At 46.1% G+C, this 21,209-nt stretch overlaps 1 protein-coding gene across 2 annotated transcripts in view; it reads right to left on the reverse strand.

Moving 5' to 3' along the window:
* STK11 (serine/threonine kinase 11) overlaps nucleotides 1-21,209 on the reverse strand; it is a 47,011-nt gene that overhangs the window by 12,412 nt on the left and 13,390 nt on the right. For both annotated transcript variants that reach the window (XR_012039626.1, XM_072845852.1), the window contains exons 3-7: nucleotides 18,668-18,757; nucleotides 17,275-17,407; nucleotides 16,654-16,790; nucleotides 15,996-16,123; nucleotides 7,550-7,607 (exon numbers count right to left, since the gene is read on the reverse strand). Coding sequence is in view for 1 of the 2 variants with exons in the window: in XM_072845852.1 (XP_072701953.1) it covers nucleotides 7,550-7,607; nucleotides 15,996-16,123; nucleotides 16,654-16,790; nucleotides 17,275-17,407; nucleotides 18,668-18,757 (546 nt within the window). In the remaining variant the exon portion in view is untranslated. The remainder of the gene's footprint in view (nucleotides 1-7,549; nucleotides 7,608-15,995; nucleotides 16,124-16,653; nucleotides 16,791-17,274; nucleotides 17,408-18,667; nucleotides 18,758-21,209) is intronic.

The following is a 21,209-nucleotide window of genomic DNA, read 5'->3' on the forward strand; positions in this document are numbered from 1 at the left end:
AAAGAAAAGCCTCACCGGATCAACTGCACTTGTGCTCACCTTGCTAAATATTATGTAGATGCCCCTTACCTGCACAAAGGGACATTCAGAGTCTTTCACAGCAGGAGGTAGCCTAGAAAGTCTAAGCCTTTTTCCTCCCTCTCACAGTTTACTTTGGGCCACAAAAGGGTGCTGGGGTCAGTGGTGACCCTTTTGTGCCACAAAAGGGTGCAGCACCCTGCAAAAGGGTGCTGTTACCTTGGGCCACAAAAGGAAGCAACTTACGGTCTTCTCTAAAAACACACCTCAAAAGCAGAGCAAGATCTAAAATTATCCCCTCGCAGCATATTCACTTCTTTGCCCGACGACTGCTGCCCTAGACAAGCCCGATGTGACACGAGTGCTTCCCCCTCCGTAGTTTGCACAGGCATCCAGTAACTCCTGGCTAATAACCACTGAGGAGGGCCCGAGGCCAGTCACCAAAGAGCTCTTATAAACCTGAGCCATCTGTTTTTTATCACTCTAGTTCCAAATTCATTTTAGGAAATAAGGATTGGATGCACCTCCTGCACAGAAGAATGGTAATTATAATTTTGTTCTAGTCTTGCATTGCTTTGACAGTAGGCCTAAAAAAAGTGGCAATCTAACAAAATTATCCAGCAAAAGGAAGGAGTTAGGAGATAAACAAATGAAAGTGTAGCTACTGGGACAAATCAGCTAGGATTCAAAGGAGGAGTGAACCCCTATCCAGAAACCCTGCTTCACAATTAGCATCCTCAAACCATTTTCCCTGTAGTGATTGACTTCTAAAGTCAGCCCACTGCTCTGAGGAAGGCAGCATCTTGCCATTTGCAGTAAGAAAGAGTGAAGTAGTCCCTATAACATAAAGTTTCAAAAGGAAATGTGTTTCAAAAGGAAATGTTTTGGTTAATCACAGAGCATGTCAACGTCATGCAAGGAATCCTGTTCCATCCTTCCATGCTTACAGTCTGAACAGATGGACAACCCCCCAAACAGCGATGAGGCTGGCACTTTCCAGTTACACACCCATGTGGATCTACTGGCGTTTCTTCCACGGCCATACCGTGACTAGACTGGAAGCCGTGGTGAAAGCAGCATATTTTAGGAAAGCGCCAGAGAACTGGACGCAGACCTAATTTGTCAGGTATGACCTCTGGTGCGTGAAGTGGCATTGCAAGAGTTAAGCAAAATGTCATCCCAGCTACTGGGCTGGCAGGAAGTGAGCGAGCGGGTCCAACATAACTAGATTCTGGCCAACAGTTTTAGCAAACCCTGTGGATGGCTTCCTTGGTGATGTGCATGGCGCACAGCACTCCTAATCTGATCATTTGATTTCCTTTCCTTGGGAGACTGCTTTTATCAAGGAAGTGACTGCCAAGATAGCAAATTCAGCCTAGGCTGAGCCAGCCTGGCAGGATCATCTAGCACAGGAACAGAAGACCCAGCACAGCCACCAGCTATTTTTGCCAGGGGCACTGGAGCTAGAGGGACCCAAACTAAATGCCAGGGACCTAAGGAGAATGGAATATACAGGACAAATGAAATCAGAATGACCATTATGAAAAGGAGTATTTTAAAGGGAGAAAGCCTAGAAGTCTATAGCAACTAGTGTTTTTATTTTGCTGTGTTTCAGCTCTGCCTCTTTCTTTCCTTCTGTCCTACTTACCAGGAGAGTAAAAATAGGTTTTTATTAACAGCAGAAACCTGAATCACTGTACTCTAGTCATAATGATTCCATCCTCTGGGAGGTGATTTCAAATACTTGCATATGCATATATGGTAATGAGGATATAGAGTGAGAAGAGAAATTCATTGAAGTTCTAAGAAAATCAAAGACCTCTTGGAAGAAGCCTCAAGCAATTCTGTATGGAGTAGCAGAGTATTTCCTGGCAAGCAATTTTCCAGCAGGGACAGAGATTCTGCTTTCTGCACTGGTGCTAAATGTTATTAGTGAAGATTTGCTCTTCAGCTGGGGACTGCTGGCTCCGTCAAATGCCCTAATCTGGCTCAAGAAGCTACTGGCCACTGACTAAGTGAGAAAGCAGCTGCTCTCCCACAGTGCAACTCTCCCATCGGTCAGCGATGCAGACAAGATAAAGTCCCTCCTCACCCTGCCTTCACCACTGACCCCAACACACAGGCTGGCTTAGCGTACTGCTGACAGAGTGCCCTATTTCACCATTTACTCCCAAACAGTTTCACTGATGTTTTCTGAGCCGACTGCCCTGGCACAAATCTAGCCATTTACCTGGTGCTCGCAGACTGCTGCTTCAGCACTAGGGGAAAAGCAAAGCTTTTGCAGATCTCAAAAGTGCCCCTTGTCCAGAACATCCCCTGGAAGAGGCAGATTCCTCTCTGGTCTGTGAAACACTTCTTAGCCACTCCCAGTCCTTTGAAACGGAGTGAAGGGAGCAGGAGTAAGAGATCATTTCTTACTACTTCGCAAGCTTGTTGAGAATGCCTGCAAAGCACAGAAACTCCAGACAGCAGCGGCACAAGTATTAACTGTGATCCTGCCAGTTAAGAAGCGGTGTCCAGACGAGTTGCTATAATCTACAGGGAGATAAGACAGCAAGGGTCAAGGACTGAATGAAAAAAGGAATCTGGGTTGACCAATGCTTAATGAGCCTGTCTGGTTTGCAGCTTCCAAGCTCAAATTTTACATCAGAAGTCATCACTCTGCTCTATAAGCAAGGTTAAAATAAGAATCAGTAAGCACAGCTGCAGCTTCCAGATACTTACAGCTAATTCACTTCCCATTCTAGGTCACAAATATTTCAGTTTGCTTGTTTTGTACATGGACAATTTTCTCTGAAACCAGATGCCAAGCTGCAGATCACCACCTTGCCAGCAAGGTTCGGTTATGAATGATTCTCCACCTCCCACGGTACCATGTAAGGGCTTCAAGCTTACTGGAAGGTCACTGTCACCACAAGGAGCAATTAACAGCATTCCAGTTTAATTCAGTCCTCTCGCAGACAAACGTGGAAGGTACACAACAGTAAGCCCTGGGGAAAGGCAACATATGCTAGCAATAAATATATAGCAGCGTCCCTGCAACCACTGCTCCAACTCCTGTAATACCAAGAGATGTCCAAGTTCTTAAGTCAGGTTCATAAAAAATAGAAGTGAGTAAGACAGAGAAGGAGTTTTCCCCGAGCTGATGCTAGGGCCAAAGGTGACAGCTCAGACTCCTACGGGGAGAGGTCTGCGCACAGATGGAGACTCACATTCCTTTAACACACCATACACAGTTGCATTATGAAACTGATTTGCAGAATGTGGGTAGAACCACCAAAGATTCCTTCCATGTGCCTGGCAGAGGCAAGGCAGGCAGGCCCAGGTGCCTCAGCAAGAAAGGAGAGGAGGAGTGCTTTTTTTTGTCTGTGTCCCGCCGAGGGGAGATTACTGCATGACACCAGGGACAAGGGATGGGAAAAGCCCATGAGTATACACGCTGCAGCAGAGGGTAAGGGAAACCCTTCTCACTCCCTCAAATGCAGGCACAGAACTCAAGGAGCACGCTCGGCACCTGCAAAGGAATCTATAGTGGCAACACACACAGATTTCCAAGGGGTTCACTACCCGGGGTTTGAACAGCACGGCAGAGCATCCAACAGCTACCCTCCAAACCTCGTGGGGAGGACTCTGGGGTGAGCAAAAGCACTCGGGAAGGTGGCACGGCAGTGTCAAGAGGAGACACTAGCCCAGCAGGTTAATTTGCACTTCCACTAATAAAAGGTGGAAGTGCCTTCCCTTTCTTGCTATAAACTCTTGCAATCGTATCTATGACTGAGCAAATTAAGTGTGACACTTCTGGAGAAGGAAAGCAAGATGGTTGCCTTGGAAACAAGGGACAGAGGTAGAATTCTGCATCCACTTCATCACTTTAAGTGCTGCAGCGGGGTCAGTGAATTAGTTACAAAATGCAGTATAGGAGCATTAAGCCCTTCAGCAAAAGCACGGGGCAGAGAGGAGATGGTGAATAATCTATAGGGAGCAGGTTGCTAACTCCCTGACTCTCGGCGGCTTTTCTTCACTGCCCCGCACCCCCACCCCAGGAGTGCAAAATATTCACAGGGGTGAACTAAAAGTGTCAGTTTTCCATTGAACATCATCCTATCCAGATCCTTCTGGGAAGAGCAGGTTTCAAGGCTCTTTCATTGTTATTCAGGGGTCAGCTTCTGGCAGTTCATAAACTCTGAGGTGACAGGCTGAGAGAGTTTTAATTCATTTCAATTTACAACTGGTAGGTCTGCACTGCATAGATTGACTAGGTTTGAAAAGCCTCTGAAAGCAAAGAAGAGAATTTAGCTTTGTCCTGCTGAATTAAAACAAAGTGCAGAAACATGAGTTTGATGCAAGAGTTCAGCTACAGAAGCGAGGAGTGGAGGAAGGCAGCTGGCAGGTATGAAACTAAGCAGAGTCTTCCTGCAGCGTTCTTCAGACAGGGCTGCCACTACAGGGGGAAAAAGCATTTGGAGCAGCTGACAAGAATAAAGGCTGGAATAGCAGAATTACCATCGCCGGGCAATAAACACGTGCCTGGCTGCCTTCTCTGCCTCCTGCAGCTCTGTTGCTTCATGGAGCAATACTCAACACTTCCTCAGTGTTTCCCCTGACCCACTGATTAAGCCTTTTATCCTTGATCCCACTACAAGAGCGAGACCCATCACTTTATGGAAGATGAAATGTGAGCTGTTTATCCAGCTCTGGATGGATCCTGGCCGCCCAGCTCCGTGGCCGCAGGACACCCGCTCCGTGACGCTTCCCTTGGGATCACCCTTCCCCGCAGGACGGGGGAATGCTGCCCCTTCCCACCGCGCTGACACGAGCCTGGTCTAGCAGCTTTGGGCTCCAACGCAAAACACGCTGCCCAAGACACGGGGGCTATTCCTGTTGATTTTCGGTGTGCTTTGATAATCTCGCTTGTCCGTATGAGCAAGTTACCAGTAACATCAGCTCAAAGACATGAAAGGAGACTTCCAGCAGCACGGAAAGGCGCTGGGTAATTCTGGTTTGAGCCAGTATCCATCTCAGCAGGGCAGCCCGGGTAAGTCGCTTGATGTTTCTATAGTCTAGTTCCTGTGCCTTAACACATGCTTTTGTGGGAGGAGAGTAGAGAAACCCAAAATCATTAATGACTTACTCCCCCACACGCTAGAAATCTAAGGATTCTAGAAATCAAGTCTTTTCTTACTAAAATGCTTTCCAAAAACCCTCTGACACTATCTGAATGGCTACCTGCTGTCCTTCCGATTGCTTTGTTCAATTTAAAAAAAAAAAAATCAGGGTCAGGTTAAGCATAAGGGCTAAGCTTCTCTTCTATTTAAAGGAAAGCTGAGAGAACCAAACACTGGATTCTTTAGCACAATGCTACTCGACAAAAAGGAGATGGACAGACACATCCAAAGCCCAAGGCTGCAAGCTCTGCTGTGCTTGATGTAATTATTAGGATGCCACAGCAGGAGGAAGGAGGCAATTACTAATAGGGGAGAAAAGCCTGTTAAGAAGCACTGGCTAAGCTCACAGAAAACTAATAAGAGACTAAGCCTTGGAAAAACTCCTGCCTTTGCAGGTAGAGTCTTTCTTCAGCTCCTCTCAGTGCCACGAGAGGAACAGCCTCCCCACCAGCAGCTGCGCCCAATTCGAGGGCAGGCTGTGCCTACAGAGCATGGCAGATTTGCGACTGTCCTCCTCCATGCCAGAAGCATGCTCTAGTTTCTCCTGCTTTCTAACTACAGGCAGGGTCTCTAGAGAAACCCCTTTGCTTCCAGCTGGGCAAAGCTGACGCAAAAACTCACTGCCACATGGGAGAAGTATAAAATCAAGTCTATAGAGTTGGATGACTAGCTCCAATACCTAGCAGATAGCAGCACATGGGAACCAACTACACTGCCCCGAACTTAGGGGCAGCTCACTGCAGCCTTTGGACCCACAGCATTGACAGGAAAGAACGTGCTTTCAGTGCTGTTCTCAACACTAACAGCGTACTCCACAGACTTAATTCCTGCCATGCTTCTTTACAGTGCTTACTGACAAAGCATCGGTTTGACTGCGTGGCAAGCTGATCACCACCCTACGACTAGCTGTAATGAACAGAACTACTTCATTACAAAGTACAAAAGCATACAGTGCTTTGCTGTCCAGCTTCAAGCGCTCTAGTCCTCGGTGGTAGATGGGAGGGCAGTCAGTAACAGCAGGAGCTATTGTTTGGAAGACCGGCTCTATATGGTGCTTTAAATGCCACGTGGCATTTAAGAGGCCAGCCCCGAGCAGTGTCTTTTATGGCCCACTATTATTGGGAGGCATGTGCATGGGGAAAGGCAGTCTTGAAAAGCAAATGCCTGGTCCTATCATCTCCCAGACCCAGTGAAATAACCAATGCACAGTGCTTGGCTACTATTTAAAAGAGTCAGCCTGACTGCTTAATTAATTGACCAGGCAACTACATAAGACCTGCCTCCCCGGCCTCTTTGATCTTCGCCAGGGGTAGGTCGCAGTTGCTCCTCTGCAGAACACCAGCGCAGTTCAAGCCTGTCAGGTTTTGTTCTGTGGCTCCTGCAGATGCCTCCCATGCCATAACATCTACCAGGGATCATCATCTGACAGCACACGGCTACCACTGCTGGTTTTTTTCAGACACACAACAAGAAAATAGTGCTCTTCCTGCCTGCAGGCAGCACAAAGGAGGCCCATCACCTTCCAGGATCAGAGCCTTGTTTTTACAAGGGTCCCAAAAGCTTTCTGGGCAAGCTTGTAGGCAGGACCTCTGCCGAGCAGCTGCGGTCCAGCAGGCAGCTCTGCGTGTCCTCAGAAGCACTTCCTATTCAAATAGGAGATAAGCTAATGCAGCCTCCGCGATGAAGCATCCTTATGATGCTTTTTGTTCTTGTACTTTTATCCGCCCAGGAAATCTCTGCTCAGAGGCAGCATGTTCAAACAGATCCTTTAAAGAAAAAAAACCAAAAAACAAACCCTCAGAGATAACGGGGCCTTTACCCCCTCAGACAATGGCAAGGATAAAGGGGGAGGATATGGAGGAGGGAGGATTATGACATTAAAGAGAAAGAAAAAAAATTTCCTATTGTCCTCGAACGCTTCTCCACATACTGATTCCATATGGAGCAAATACCAAGGGATATTTCTGTCACCAGACTGTCCAGAAAACCAGAACTAACACACATTACTAAACAGTCCTAGTTCCATAACCCAGCTTTAAGGAACTTCTGCTCCATTAGTACTAGCTGACCTCTGAAAAAAATTATCCAGAGCCCTTAATTATCAGGAACCAGTCACGCTAGAAACATATTTTCAACATATTCATTATTTACCAGTTAGCAATTCAAATGCTTTAACCGGATGCTCTAATAGGAGGAAAAAAAGCCAAGTAGAGGTTGCCAGAGCTCCAGCAGAGCTGGAGGAAGGATATCTAGTGACTTCCATGTGTCTGCTGTCAAAAGGAAAAATGAGTTGAGAGCAATAGCACAGGTACATTAGCATAAGAAGCAGAAAGAGAATGACTAATAGGAAGAAGCTGAACACTCACTTGTGCTGCCTTATCTGCTGTATTGAAAATCTCTTGGCTGGGTCGTATTCAAGCATCCCTGAAAAGAAGGAAAAAAAGTCCAGGTGTGATCACAGATGCTCTCAGCCAAGTTGAAGACAGGAAGCATAAAGCTCTACCCTTCCCTCCCCCCTCCCGCCCCCAACAGCGACTGCTGCGTCCAGTCCTCCTGGCAGCTTAGGGAGCCTTTACCTCCAGGAAGAATCTGCTGCATCGGTCACAGGAAGCTCAGCACAAAACCCCGACTTCATTGCTGACTACCTGATCAAGTCTGTGCCTCAGTTTCCCCACCTGCAAAGTGGATATGACCCTTCCCTCCTTCACGCTGCAGGGACAGAGGCTTGTACAGCCCTGGATCTTATGTCCAAGCACGTCTCCAGGCAAAGAACATCAAGACTTTGCATTTCATAGATAATGCTATTGAACTTTCTCCATGGAAGAGCCAAAGCCTTAGGCACAGCATATATCCAGTTGCTCAGCATCCCAGAAACCCTAGTCTAGTGAAATCCTATTCTGGAAGTACAGCTGGGGAGAACTGACAAAAAGATAACCCTACTGTCCATCCTTTTGCCCTAGCCAGGAGTTTGATGTCTGGCATCATCTGCTAAGATAACTGGGGTGGGGGTGAGAAGAGGGGGGGAGAGGAAAAGTAGCTTATCTGTATTTTCTCTAGGAGAGAGGGAGCTGGATTCCTTAAACAGACTCATGAGATGCCCACTCTGATCCACTGTCTTTAAAAAGCTTCACAACTCAACAGAAGGGAAGTAGCAAATTTTGCCGTGTTCTTCAGAAACTAGCCAATGGGACCTAACAAGTCTCACCCAGCAGCATCCAAGATATTCTCCAATGAAGGTTCCAAGAATATATTAATCTAATGAATGTTAACAAAGTCTCACTGCTGTACATTACATGGAGTTTTGCTTTTACTGGATGATGCCCCCTTGTTGCTCTTGAAGCACAAGCGCTGTTGAGTCTTGCACAGGTAGCACGAAGAGTAAGGTTTTGGAAAGAGGTGAGAGAACAGGAGGACCCCGTCTCCAGCAACCAGAAGAAAAGAAAGGCTAAGCAGCAGAACAGACTGTCAAACAGGAGTTAAGAAAGTCAGGACACGGAGCGAACAGTGCAGAGTGCTGGGGAGAGCCAGTACAAGGACACAATGAAAACAGAAGGACGGGAGATACATTTGGATGGACACTTAGGAAGGGAGGGCTGGAAAGAGACACTGTAGTTCAAGTAAGAAGTTGCAAGGGCTTTGCAGGTGAATTTCTGCAATACTGTTGAACAAAGGTAATGGAAGAGATAAATCACCAACAGCACATGCGATAACAAAAGCTGATCCAGAACATCTTCCTAGTCGGTTCAGTTTGTATCACGTTACTAACAGTAATGAATATGGGCAAAGAAAAGGTACAGCGTGGAAGGAATGAAGTTATTTTCCCCCCAGAAACCAAAATAGAGTTTGCCACGGCAATTTGTAAAGGTTTATCAGTGCTGATGACAGCACAAATAGCTTTAAGGCAGATGGGATCACTACTGATCGACATTGCATCACTATGAAGTAGGTTAAGGAAACACGGGAAGACCTCTCCAGGCTAGCGAAGGTCAAGTGCATCACAAGCATCTGGCCTCATAAACTCGAGGCACTAGTCTTCAGAGCCCAACTCTTCAGAGCTCTCTGAAGCTTTAGAGCATACCGGAAATTTATACTTGCCTTGCCAAAACCATAAAACCCACCATATGGCTATGCTGACTTACATAGCTGAGCTCGACTGGAGCTAAAGCAATAGCTCCCTGCTCAAGAGCTCTGAACCTTGAGAGTAGTTCCTCATCTTGGGTATCTTCTCCCCTGAATAGGCTGAAGCCCTATGAGCAAGCAACCTCCAGTCCAGGCTGCAGCTACAGATGAAAACTGTATGTGGCAGGAGGTGATTAATGCCAGCGACAGAAGCCGAACAGCTCAGCTGCCAGGTCTGCAACTGAGGAACACCACTGAAAGTGTACTTTGAGATGGTCTGACAGGAAGGGTGAGAGAAGGGAAGCTATGGTTGAACCATCTTCAGCAGAGAAGGGATCTGATCCTGAATCTTGCTGTCCTGCAAAGTGCTACAATGCTTGTAATACAACATTCAGGTGCTTTCATAGGGCTAATTCCAAGTTGTTTCCTCACCTCAGCCATAGTTAAAGAAACAATACTAGAGAAAGCCCTCCCTTCTTCAGTGAGTACTACGAAACAAACTTCCTTACAGTTAAAAAAAACAATTATCAGTTTAATACTGAACACAGCCTTTATCAGGGACTTTCTCCACAACAAGGGTCCTTGCAATGTGCTTTCCTCCTTTCTTCTGTACTCCAGCATGTGTCCGTAGTAGTCCCTGCAGCCTTCTCGGAATCACAGAAGAGCTGAGGTTGGAAGGGACCTCTGGAGATCATCCAGCACAACCCTCTTGCTCAAAGCAGGGTCAGCTTGCCCAGGACTGCGTCCAGTTGGGTTTCAAATGTCTCTAAGGATGGAAACTCTACAACCCCCCTATGCAACCTGTTCCAGTGCTCAACCACCCTTGCAGTAAAGGAGTTCTCATGTTCAGACATAATTTCTCCTCACGTTACAAGAAAAGAATAATTGTAAAAGAAGATGGGAAGGTGGTTCAGAGAAAAAATCCCACACCTAATTAAATTACCTATTAATAAGATTATTAGGCAGTAGCTTCACAACCGAGATGCCCAAATGTGTTGGCTTTTTTTTTTTTAAAGAAATAGGACTGCGAAGAGATCTTACATGAAGTCTAGGGGACACCAAAGCAAGTACTGGCTAGGTTATCTCATTAATGTAATCAGAAACAGGTAAGTCAGGACACCACCCTCCCCCTCCCCCCCAATTCATTTCTTTAAAGACCACATTTCAAGGTGTTTTTGGAATCCAGCTTGTTAGCATCAAGTTCAGGATAAACTTCTGCACGTCCAAGCAGATACAACTGGAAACTCTTCACAGAAATGTGAAGTAGAGTGGGACTGTCTCGAGGCTCTCGCACTTCCAGTTTGGGATTAATTTCACTAGGGTGCTGCTGAAGAGGAGTCGGAGCACCCTCATAAGCAGCTCACTTTGACCAAAGGAAAAAAAATAAACATGCAGCAATTCAAACACTGTCTAGGGAATGACAGGGCTAACAAAGAAATTTAAGGCATTTACCAGATGAAACCAGTACAAGCAGAGGATAAAGTTCTAAGGTAACTTATTAAAAGAGGTCTAACAGGACCAGTTACAAATAGCTATGGGGCAGAGAGCTGTATTGTTCTCAAGCAATTAAAAAGGCATAAATAAGATAATTGAGCAAAAAGAATGTTTACTTTAATGAAAAAGGACCATATTTTGGGCAATGTTTGACAAAATGGAAAGCCCAATCACCAAAAATGTACATTCACGCGTTCAGCTCTGACGCACTCATGGCAGCTCTGCGGCTGAAGTCCTGTACTGAAAAGAGACTTCACCAAGACAAAACATCATGTACTATTCACCAGCCAAGTCATCTAAGAGTGTCTGCCCACAGTAACCACACATACTCTCTACCATTTACGGTAAAGATTTCCATGCAGTTTATCTGCGAGTAGAGATGAGACACACTGAACAGGGTGATTCTTCAGGAGGACGCCTAACTCGCAAACCTCTGCTCCCGTGGTATTTCAGAAGGATTCGCTGTGCCCGTACATAGGATATTGTGCCCATTACAGCACGCCGGCAGTCTCAAGCCCCTTTCAAATTATGTCAAGTGGTGATCCGGAAGCTGGAGACCACAAACCTGTCTGAGCTCCTTACAGGCTCCAGCCCACACACTTCAAAAATCCTGAACAAGTATAGCATTATATCATGTGGTAGACTATCTAGTTTTTAGCAGACAGCACAATCTTAGATATGTCGTTTGAGAAGCCGGAAGAAATCTAACAGCAAGAGTTAATGAGCTCAACCTGGATTTCACTTCAGAGTCTCCAACTCAGATCAACATTTAAAACAACCAATACAAAAGCAGTATAAGTCCAATTTCTAAAATGAGACAGGACTTTTTCCCTCTCCTTCATCCTCCACAAGCATAGCCAGACGTTCTGACCAGAAACTCCCTCTGCAGGCAAATCTTGAGTCTTTGATCAAACACATGCGGAAGACTTGCCACTGGATGGGTTACAGACACCAGCCTGCCTGACGGTTGGCTCCGGGGACTCCCTGCTACTACAGAATTAAAGCATCCCACTGTCATCAGAACGCACATCCTCTCACCATCCCGGTAGTAAAAGGTCATGGCAGTTACACAGAAGTGAGAAAACAAAATGCTGAGAAACAAACAGACTTGTCCCCCATCACAAAGTCTGTAGCAGAGCCTGGAAATCAATCCAGACGCTTAATGCAGAGACTGCAGTCTCAGAGCTCTCTCTTTCAGTTAGAAAAGCATATTAGAAAAGGAGGAAGAAAAGCTGACCTTGTGCATTTTTCTTGTCCAGAAGCAAATTGCATACAAGTTGATAAGTCATGTGCAGATGGTGACAGAAGAACCTTAAGGCTATTTATAAATGCTTCCACTCTGACACATCTTTACTGACTGTACACACAGAAGCCAGAACAGTACTAGCCCTTCTCTTTGCCATCAGTGAAGAATATAAATAAAGCTTCATCCCTGATTAGGGAAGACAAAGAGGAGCAGCATCCCAGCTAATCTGTTGAAATACACTGTCATGCAAGTCTCTTTACCAGTCAAATACCACAGAAGCTTTAAGACCTCTAAATTCTGCTTCGTCTGGAAAGAGGAACAAAGAAATAGAAACAAGCTCAAAGGGGCGGGAGTAAAAAAAAACACTAAAAAAAGTAGTCAACAGAAAAAAACTTAAAAAGTGTATTCTACTGTTTGCTTCACAGACAGACCGGTACTATGGTCAACACAGCACTTATAGCCAGAGAGGAAACAAGCACTTTGCAGCATACTGAACTCTTCCTTACAATAAAACCAGAACAAATGCTTGCGGCACTGCAGAGTGCTTTAAGAGTCTTTTAAAAGCAATGCAAAGGCGAAACAAAGTCTCTAGTGAGATAGAGCTGAGCTGTGGGTGTCTGTGCTGCTCATATAAAAGCAGCAGACAGCCATTGACAATATCTGATCTGCAGGCTTTTGATTCAGTTTCAACCTGCTGCAGAAGTAGCAGGCACCTACCAGAAACACAGATGTTCTGGAGGAAAAGCATGCAAGTTTTGTCACCATAGCTACGTAGTATCACCACTGCAAGGCTCGGGCCTTGTCTTCAGCAGATGCTATCTGCTGGGCAGTGGAGATGCTCAGGCCTCCGAAGAATGGAGGGAGCCGAGGCAATCCCACTGCATAATTCAGTACCTCAGGCCCACTGGGTACTCTAACCACTAGAAAAAGTGAAGTGCATCAAACCAAACAAGGAGAATATCAGGAGTTTTTGCCAGCTTTGACTGTGTAACAAGTGCATACGACAAGATGAGGGGTGGGAGAGTGTTCTCGGGTGGGATGGAGGGAGGACAGTAAAAGGAATCCTTAGGACTTCCCACCACCCTGGAAGAAAGGGTCAAGTTGATAGAGAGACACAGACACCTCCTCTGCCTACCAAACGCACTCGACTTGCATCTCTGTAGTGTCCAGACACAGAAGGGATGAAGACAGACAGCAGCTAGCATGAAGGAGGCAACTCAGGCTGGGAGAGACGGACAAAGGGCATCAGGTGCCAGGCTCCTCTGTTTAAAATGATGCAGAAGGAAAAGTAAGAGATTCTGACTCCAGGTCTCATACAGGGGATGGAAAGGGAACTAAAAAGGGAGTTATTCTGCTAATGAAGGATAAGATTTGAAGCTATCAATATCCTCAGGACAAGAAAAGGGAAACAACTGCCACACTCATTTTCCCTGGGGGACAACACTAAGTGCAGCTGAGAGGCTTATCACAAGCCTCAAATGATTTCTGCTGGATGCTTTAGAAGACTGGCTGCCAGTCTACATGGGCCACTGGATTTACTCCATTTGGGCAATTCCAAAGCTCATAAAAAAGGCCGTGTTTTGAGTCAGCATTCACACATCAAACGCCACATATAGATCAGGACATCGTTCCCTGGGGCACGCAGATACAACATGAAACACACATCAGTCAGCAGTGCTGGGCCGTAAGCAGTAGCCACATTAATCTCAGCAGAACGGCCAAGATACCAGCTGCGCTGAGTGCAATTGGAAGCAATGCCTTATGTAATGCTTTCTGAAAGCTGTTAAAGCTAGGCAATGCTTTGTGAAACACATGGAAATAACTTCTTTCGTAACTGGTATGGGGCCAGATAAGCTCCAATAGTCTCCTATGAGGGGGATTGCAGGGGGTCTGCCACCTCCTCGGTGCTGGGGGGCTGCGGGGAGCCCCGCTGCAGGCAGCGGCGGGCAGAGCTCGGACAGACAGCACCACCTGCCGCCGCCGCCCGGCACCGAGCGAGGACACCCGCGTCCCCAGCTCTGCACCGGGCCGGCCCGCGGCGGAGGTGACCCCACGGGGCAAGAAAGCGAGTCCAGGCTGGAGCTGCAGCTCCTCGCAGCCATCCACGCAGGAGCCGGGAGCCCACGGGCAGCGCAGCCTTCCCCGCAGAGGCATGTCCTGGTTTGGGCTGGGCTGGGGTTAATGTTCTTCCTAGTAGCTGGTATAGTGCTGTGTGTTGGATTTAGCATGAGGATAATGTGATGACACACTGATGTTTTAGTTGTTGCTAAGTAGTGCTTATACTAAGTCAAGGACTTTTCAGCTCCCCGTGCTCTGCTGGGCGTACAAGGAGCTGGGAGGGGGCACAGCCAGGACAGCTGACCCACACCAGCCAAAGGGCTATTCCATACCATACGGCGTCACGCACAGTATAGAAATTGGGGGGAGTTGGCTGGGGGGCAGCAATGGCTGCTCGGGGACAGGCTGGGATCGGTCAGCAGGTGGTGAGCAGTTGTATCACTTGTTTGTTTTTCCTGGGTTTTGTTTCTCTCTCTCTCCCTCTCCCCTTGTTTTCCTTTTCATTACAATTTATTATGATTATGATTATTGTTATTAGATTTTATTTCAATTATTAAACTGTTCTCATCTCAACCCATGAGTTTTCTTACTTTTGCTCTTCAGATTCTCTCCCCCACCCCACCACGGGGAGGGTGAGCGAGCGGCTGCGTGGGGCTTGGTTGCCGACTGGGGTTACACCATGACAGGCACAACTGCTGCCATTTGCAGCATGAAGCACAGCCATAAAATGCTCTGAAATTGCTAATCTTTTGGCTAGCCACAAACTGCAACAGCACCGTGACCACATAGAGGACCCAGCGCAGTACACAACCCCCCGGTTTAGCGATAACATCCGTCTTACAAGCAGACCTGACGGCACTGCTGACAGGAGGAAGGGAAGCTGACTCAGTTTGCTCACAGTGCCCCACAGCTCTTCACTCACACTAACCTCCTAACCCTGTGTAGCACAAGAACCAGAAAAATAAACCTGAAACAAGACAGCATCATTTCATATTTGAGGTCTGATCTTTCACAAACAGCTGAAGACAAAGAAGAGAGAGCAAGCCCGTGCTAAGGGCTGGGGAGCAGTACCGCACCTGGCTGCTTTGCTGCCAATGAGGCAGCCGGAACCCTGGTCAGGATCTCCCCCGTGCTAGAATCACATCCTATCTGCTGCCAAACGGGCATCAAACTGGCTGCTACGCACAGCATAACTGCTGCCCTGACTATTCAGCTTTCAAAAGTAGAGACTGTTCAGCACTAAACCTCAAACTATTGCAGTAAGTGACAGGAATAAAAAAACCAAACAAAACCCACCACCCTCTCCTTCTACCCAGAAGGTGCCACTCCTGCTTCTACCACAGCCTCGTTGTGAAAGCAGGCACTGGCCACTTTGCTCCAATATCCTTGCAGCTCTAAATTTGGGGGGAAGGAGGAGACAACTGGGATTGAAGCAAATAAACTCAGAGCGGAGGCTGATGGGGAAGGACAGCAGAACCTGAGTACTCAGTATTTCATTATGGAAAGCTTGGGCAGGGAATTTAACTGAGTGTTCTCACTTGCAAAACCCACATAAATGCTATGATGCAATTTAAACCTCTTGTGGGCTTTGTCTTTAGGTTTAAAAGCTTCTTGGAGCACAAGAAACATAATGCGAGAACCACCTCTATAAAGAGTAGTGACTGCAACCCATGCGGTGTTTAGTGTATCTCAGGAAAACACCAGTGTTGAAGATCTTTCAAAGTCTTATAAGGTTCATAAGTGTAACCTCCCTTTCTAGCAGGATCCTTGGAATGAAGGATCTGGAATCTTCACAGGATACTTGCAATGAAGCTCTCCCCTGGCACTAGGCAAGCTGAGTATTTGTTGCACCTATAGATTTTACCCGTCCTTTTAGAGTCAGGTGGGAGACTCACCTCTCAATAAGTCTGAGAGCGGAGGACCACAATCCTCTGGAATTGTGTAGTCACCTTTCCCGATGTTTTCAAATAATTTATAGATATTATCCCCTTCAAAGGGGTATAGACCCGTTGTAATGTTGTATCTGTAAAGGCAGAAGGAGAAGCTGTATGAGAAAAAAGCACACAGAACAGGTGTTCAGTTCTTATGTGACTACGTAAACCAGAAGGTTTACGCCAAGAGGAATCTAAAAGATGAATATTTGACAGTATTTGGAATGCCGCTTTAAACTTAGCCTTCCTTTATCACAGCCTCTTCATTCACATGAGTCAAAACCACCAAGACACCTCCCTCCCTGACAGGCTGGGATGGAAGAAACGTAAAAATAAATACTAGAGATATTTGTGGTTTCTATTATTACAGTAGCTGTGCATCTTGGATGCTGAGAAATGGCTGGCAGAGTGACTCTCCGAGAGTAAATATTACTTTCTTCAGAATTACAAGCACTTTGGGGAACATATGCCCATCCAAAGGAGGGACCAACAGACATACACCCTCCCTGCTCCCCCCAACGACGTACAGAAGAGCAGCGATGACAGCAGATAGCACAAGACTGAGCTATTTGGGGGCTTGTAATTTCTTATTGCAATTCCTGGATGCTGCACGGGCACTTACAGTGTGACCCCTGCGGACCAGATGTCTACTTTAAAGCCTGAAAAGGTGTCAAGGCCATTGGCAATTTCTGGTGGCTGGAATGCTGGCGACCCTTGGCTCGTTCTGCACGTGTCATCCTCTGCAAACGGATGCAATGCCTGCAGCAGAAGAGACCGATTAGTTTCAAACTTTCAAGGCAGACAAGTTATAACTGTTAGAAAAGTTTCACCTGGGGAAAAAAAGGAGAAACTGCTACTGAAAATCTCCTTACATATCATAAGCACATGTCACTACAATAACTACATGCCATCAGTAACAATTCTTGCACCACTCCCACCTAGCTAAGACAGTCTTCATATAGTAAGAAGGATAAGGTTATGTAGCTTATCGCCATTTCACCACACTTTTGGGTTTGTCTAAGACCGATGTCTTCCTCTATATGCTTCCCAGATGGAAGTTTTGTGCTGTTATCAACAAAAGTGTTTTGCCAATTACAATAAATATTCAGTCACTCTAGAGCACTCTGCAAGTTTAACAGAACAAAAGCCTAAGTGCACAATAAATTAACTGACACCACAAAGGTGACCTAAATCTAAATGTCACGCTTCCTACGTTCCTGACTTGGCCACAGTTCTCACATACCTCTGCTACGCCTAAATCAGATATTTTTAGTGTCCCATTGGTTGTTAGCAGGAGGTTCCCCGGTTTTATATCCTTGTGGACAATCCCTTGGCTGTGCAAGTATTCTAAGCCGTCTATAAGCTGACAAAAGTACCTGCAGAAAGGGTTAAGAGGAAAAAAGTCAAGCACTTCCACAGACTAAGACTATGTGAACTACTGATAATACGTAAAGCAAAGAGTGCTGTTATTGGAAACAAGTTGGAAATACATTTACACTTGATGCTTAGGAACTTGAGATTGAACTGTGGTGTATAAGAAATGGTACTTTATCGTCTGACAAAGTCAGAAGTTACCTGCCAGAGCTCTGCAGCAGTGTGCTAACCACTTCAGACTCTGGGCTCCTCCTCACCAAAGCCCTCTTCACAAGTCTGCGTATTTTGTAAGTGCTGAGCACCACGCTGGCACAGACCTGATAGTTAATTCTGACATCTGCTCTAGTCTAGGCTAAGTTAAGCTAGCAAAGATGCTCTTCCAGTGGCATAGCTTCCTCTAACAGGGGGTGGGAAAAAAAGTTTCCTTTAGCCAGTAGAAAGGAATGTTTTGCTGGTACAGCTTACTGGCTGAGCAAAGGAACCATGGATATGGTCAGAGACTATGGGCAGGCCCCTACTGTAACGTAGCAAGCACTGCGCATTGACAGCCTGGCAACAATTGCGCATGCACATCTTTTATCTTGTAATATCCAGAAATAATACTTGACTTAATGTGCCTGTATTTCACGTAGGCTATCTGTAATCTCAGACACTTTTTTAAACAAAATTAAAATAGGACCATAAAAATATATAGTCACCACAGATCTGCTGGTCTGCCCTGATTTGATATACAAGACAATCTTCTTGTATCTATTTCCAGAAGTCTAAGGTTCCTTTACTTGTAGAGTGAAAGGGGCTTCAGATTATCCTGTCTACTAACTAAACAAGCTAACAGATCACGCTGGATATTGCCAATCCTTAATCCATCCAAAGACCTTTAATCTCTTGACACTGAACTGTACGGCTTGCCTCCATTTAGGCAGGGCAAGTCCTCACGGATTCCTCCACTGCACCCATCTTTGCTGAACAGCAGAGATGTAGGAAAGGGGCCAGAAAGGGTTGTCATGCGTCTCATGAAGGAAAACAAAAGTAACAGAAAATTCAATAGAAAGATGTTTTTTCTTCCTAGAATCTAAGGGCTATCCCTGCCACCACTTCGTTAGTTTTTCATTTTTTCCATGGATGTAAAAGATGCAGTTATTACACAAAGCCAGTTTTACTCTAAAGTGCAGCCAGCAGCCTAAGCAGAGTAGAACGTCTCGAATTCAAGAGAGCACAGTGGTGAGAGGCTAATGCAGCCTAAGGAACAAAACCGTACTTACCCGTGAGCCTGAAAAACTGGAAACCTCTTTTCTGGGACACTGTCCAGCATTTCCTGCATCCCACACACGCAGTACTCCATCACCATATACGTGAAGGCAGAGTTAAGGAATCTTCAAGGTTAAACACTTCTCAGGCAAATGCTGTGTGAGGACTGCAGCCCCATCCCAGTGCAACTGGAGAGCTGCTGCACCGGCACTCCTGTTACTGGGTACACACACGCTGGAGAGGTAGAGCCGGCGCTGTGCTGCACCTCCTGAAGTAGCGACCTTCCTCCAACTGCCTAACAGGAGGAGGCAACGAACCCATGAGAAAACTCTTCTGCTTAATGACCAGTTGCAACTCCGTGATCAGACCTGAACCAGGATGTGAACTCCACAGAAATGAAGTTGGAGATCTCACAAGCATGACAGAGATAGGATAATACTCTGAAGTGGCAACAAAAAGTTAGGGAACCCCTGGCAGAAGAGCTGTAGGTTGTAGTATATTCTCAATACCCTGGCTGTTCCGCACTTGGCATAAGTGAGCTCCCATCACCTTCCCCAAAGTTTGTTATTCTTAATTTCCTGTGTCAAAATGATACTGCCGTATGCGCTTACTTAACAGCTGCTGCTTACCCCCATCCCCACAGTAGTATTTCAGTAGCAGGAGAAAAGATCCCTAGAGAACTGGGAAGCTTTTTTGAAACTGCATGGATTAAAAAAAAAGTTACAAGAGAATGCCAAGAACTAGTGGCACTTTTTAGCATTGGTTCCCTTGCAGCATATTCTAGTTTTCATCTCCTTACGCTTTAATGTTGGGGCCAAACAATGGAAACGACAACTGCCTAAAGCAGTAATTGCCTCTTTTCCTCCTCTCCCTAGGCTCTTAAAGGCAGCCTGTGTGCTGAGAGGGGCTTGCAAGAACAGACCCTGAGACATCTGGTGGCTTTGCCAAGGGAGTGCACCTTCGAGATAAAGAGCAGAGAAAAGCATGACTGTCAGGCAGCCAGTGTTCTCCAGTAACACAAAGCATTTCTTTGGTCACTAATTATTCCTGGCAGATGCCTTCTTAACCTAAGTCTAAAATAAGTTGCTTATGTCCCAAGATGCCATCTTAACTCGAGGCAGAAGAGGCTGAAGAGACGACCTGTGCTTTAAATGGGATCTGTGCTAAAAATTGTGTTGCCCTGTTGCAGCACGTTCTATCGAGGAGCTCAAAACACCATCCTAACTCATTAAATTTGTGCTACATTCCCCACATGAGCTGCTCTTCAGAGGGACACTAAAGCACTATAAGATTTTATGATGGGCACAATGCCACCCAGTAAATCAGCAGAAGCAAGAATAGCAGAAAGAGCTCCCAAAATTCATTCCTACCATTTCTTACTCTGGAAGAAATCTGTGAACTACTTATATCACAGTGATGTGGAAGACATCAACTCTCCCACCTTCAAGAGAACAATACTAACAGTAGATTCTATAGACTAACTCCCGGGAAGCAAAGCCCAGGTCTCGTTCTCATCTACAAAGGACAGCCTGATTTTGGTTTCATTTGCTGCCAGACTGTTTTTCACCCCTTCTTTTGTAACTGATCCATCTCTGGTTGATCAGCCAGATCAGAGTACAAGCTTTCAGGCTGGAGCAGATCTATTACAGGTGCCCCAACAAGACCGAGACTCTCAATTCTTCTAATCAATAGGGTTCTGCTCCCACGCACAACTGCACATACCAGTACCAGAAGCTGTCGAGAGAGGGTGCCAACTGGGATGCTGCTTATTGAACTGGGTTTATTTTCTGCCTGGATTAGTTCTCCATTCATCACTAGCTCTGCATTCCCAGCCACAGCAGGTCATCAAAGCAGCCCATTAAATACTAAATGCAGTTGATATTTTTAATCCAGTCATCACAGCTTTCCCTTTACCAAAGAAAATCACTGAAGGCTTTGACGAGGCAGGTAAGTTGTTAAAACACTATCTTCCCCAGTATAAACATGGCTGAAGCCTGCAGTTCACTTCTATCAGCAACAGGACACTCAGGTGAGAATAGAATCCTTCCTTCTTCTGCAGGCCCAACTGCAAATGCCACAATAGTCATTCTGGAAATGAGGACTTTTCTTTTTTAGTAGTAAGAGGGAAGTTGACATCCCTATCCTATACCCCACTCAGCTTCCATCTTGCATTGCTTCCTGCAAGGCACTAATACAGGCATTTGCATGACTACGCAGTGAAATGAGTAAGGGAACTGACCTACAGAGAAGCCAGCCTAAAAGAGAAAGTTACTTTTCAGCTGGATCTGTTCCCAAACCTGTTTACCATGTGGCTGCACAAGCATTTGTACTGCCACATCCTCAGACATGCTGCACAGGCACCGGCAGTGCCAACGAGAAGCTGGAGAAAGGTTAAGCAAGAACGTGATCGTGGATGAATTCCTGCTCCCAGCCCCAGTGAAAACCACACATTTCTCCAGGTATTGCCACTCACATGCACAGAACAAGCAGGTGTAGAAACAAACTTTCCAAGAGTGTAGAAGCAGATAAAAAATAGCGAAGTCAACCTCTACTTGC

The sequence above is a fragment of the Ciconia boyciana genome, chromosome 24 (genome assembly GCF_034638445.1).
Source record: "Ciconia boyciana chromosome 24, ASM3463844v1, whole genome shotgun sequence".
NCBI classification, from domain to species: domain Eukaryota; kingdom Metazoa; phylum Chordata; class Aves; order Ciconiiformes; family Ciconiidae; genus Ciconia; species Ciconia boyciana.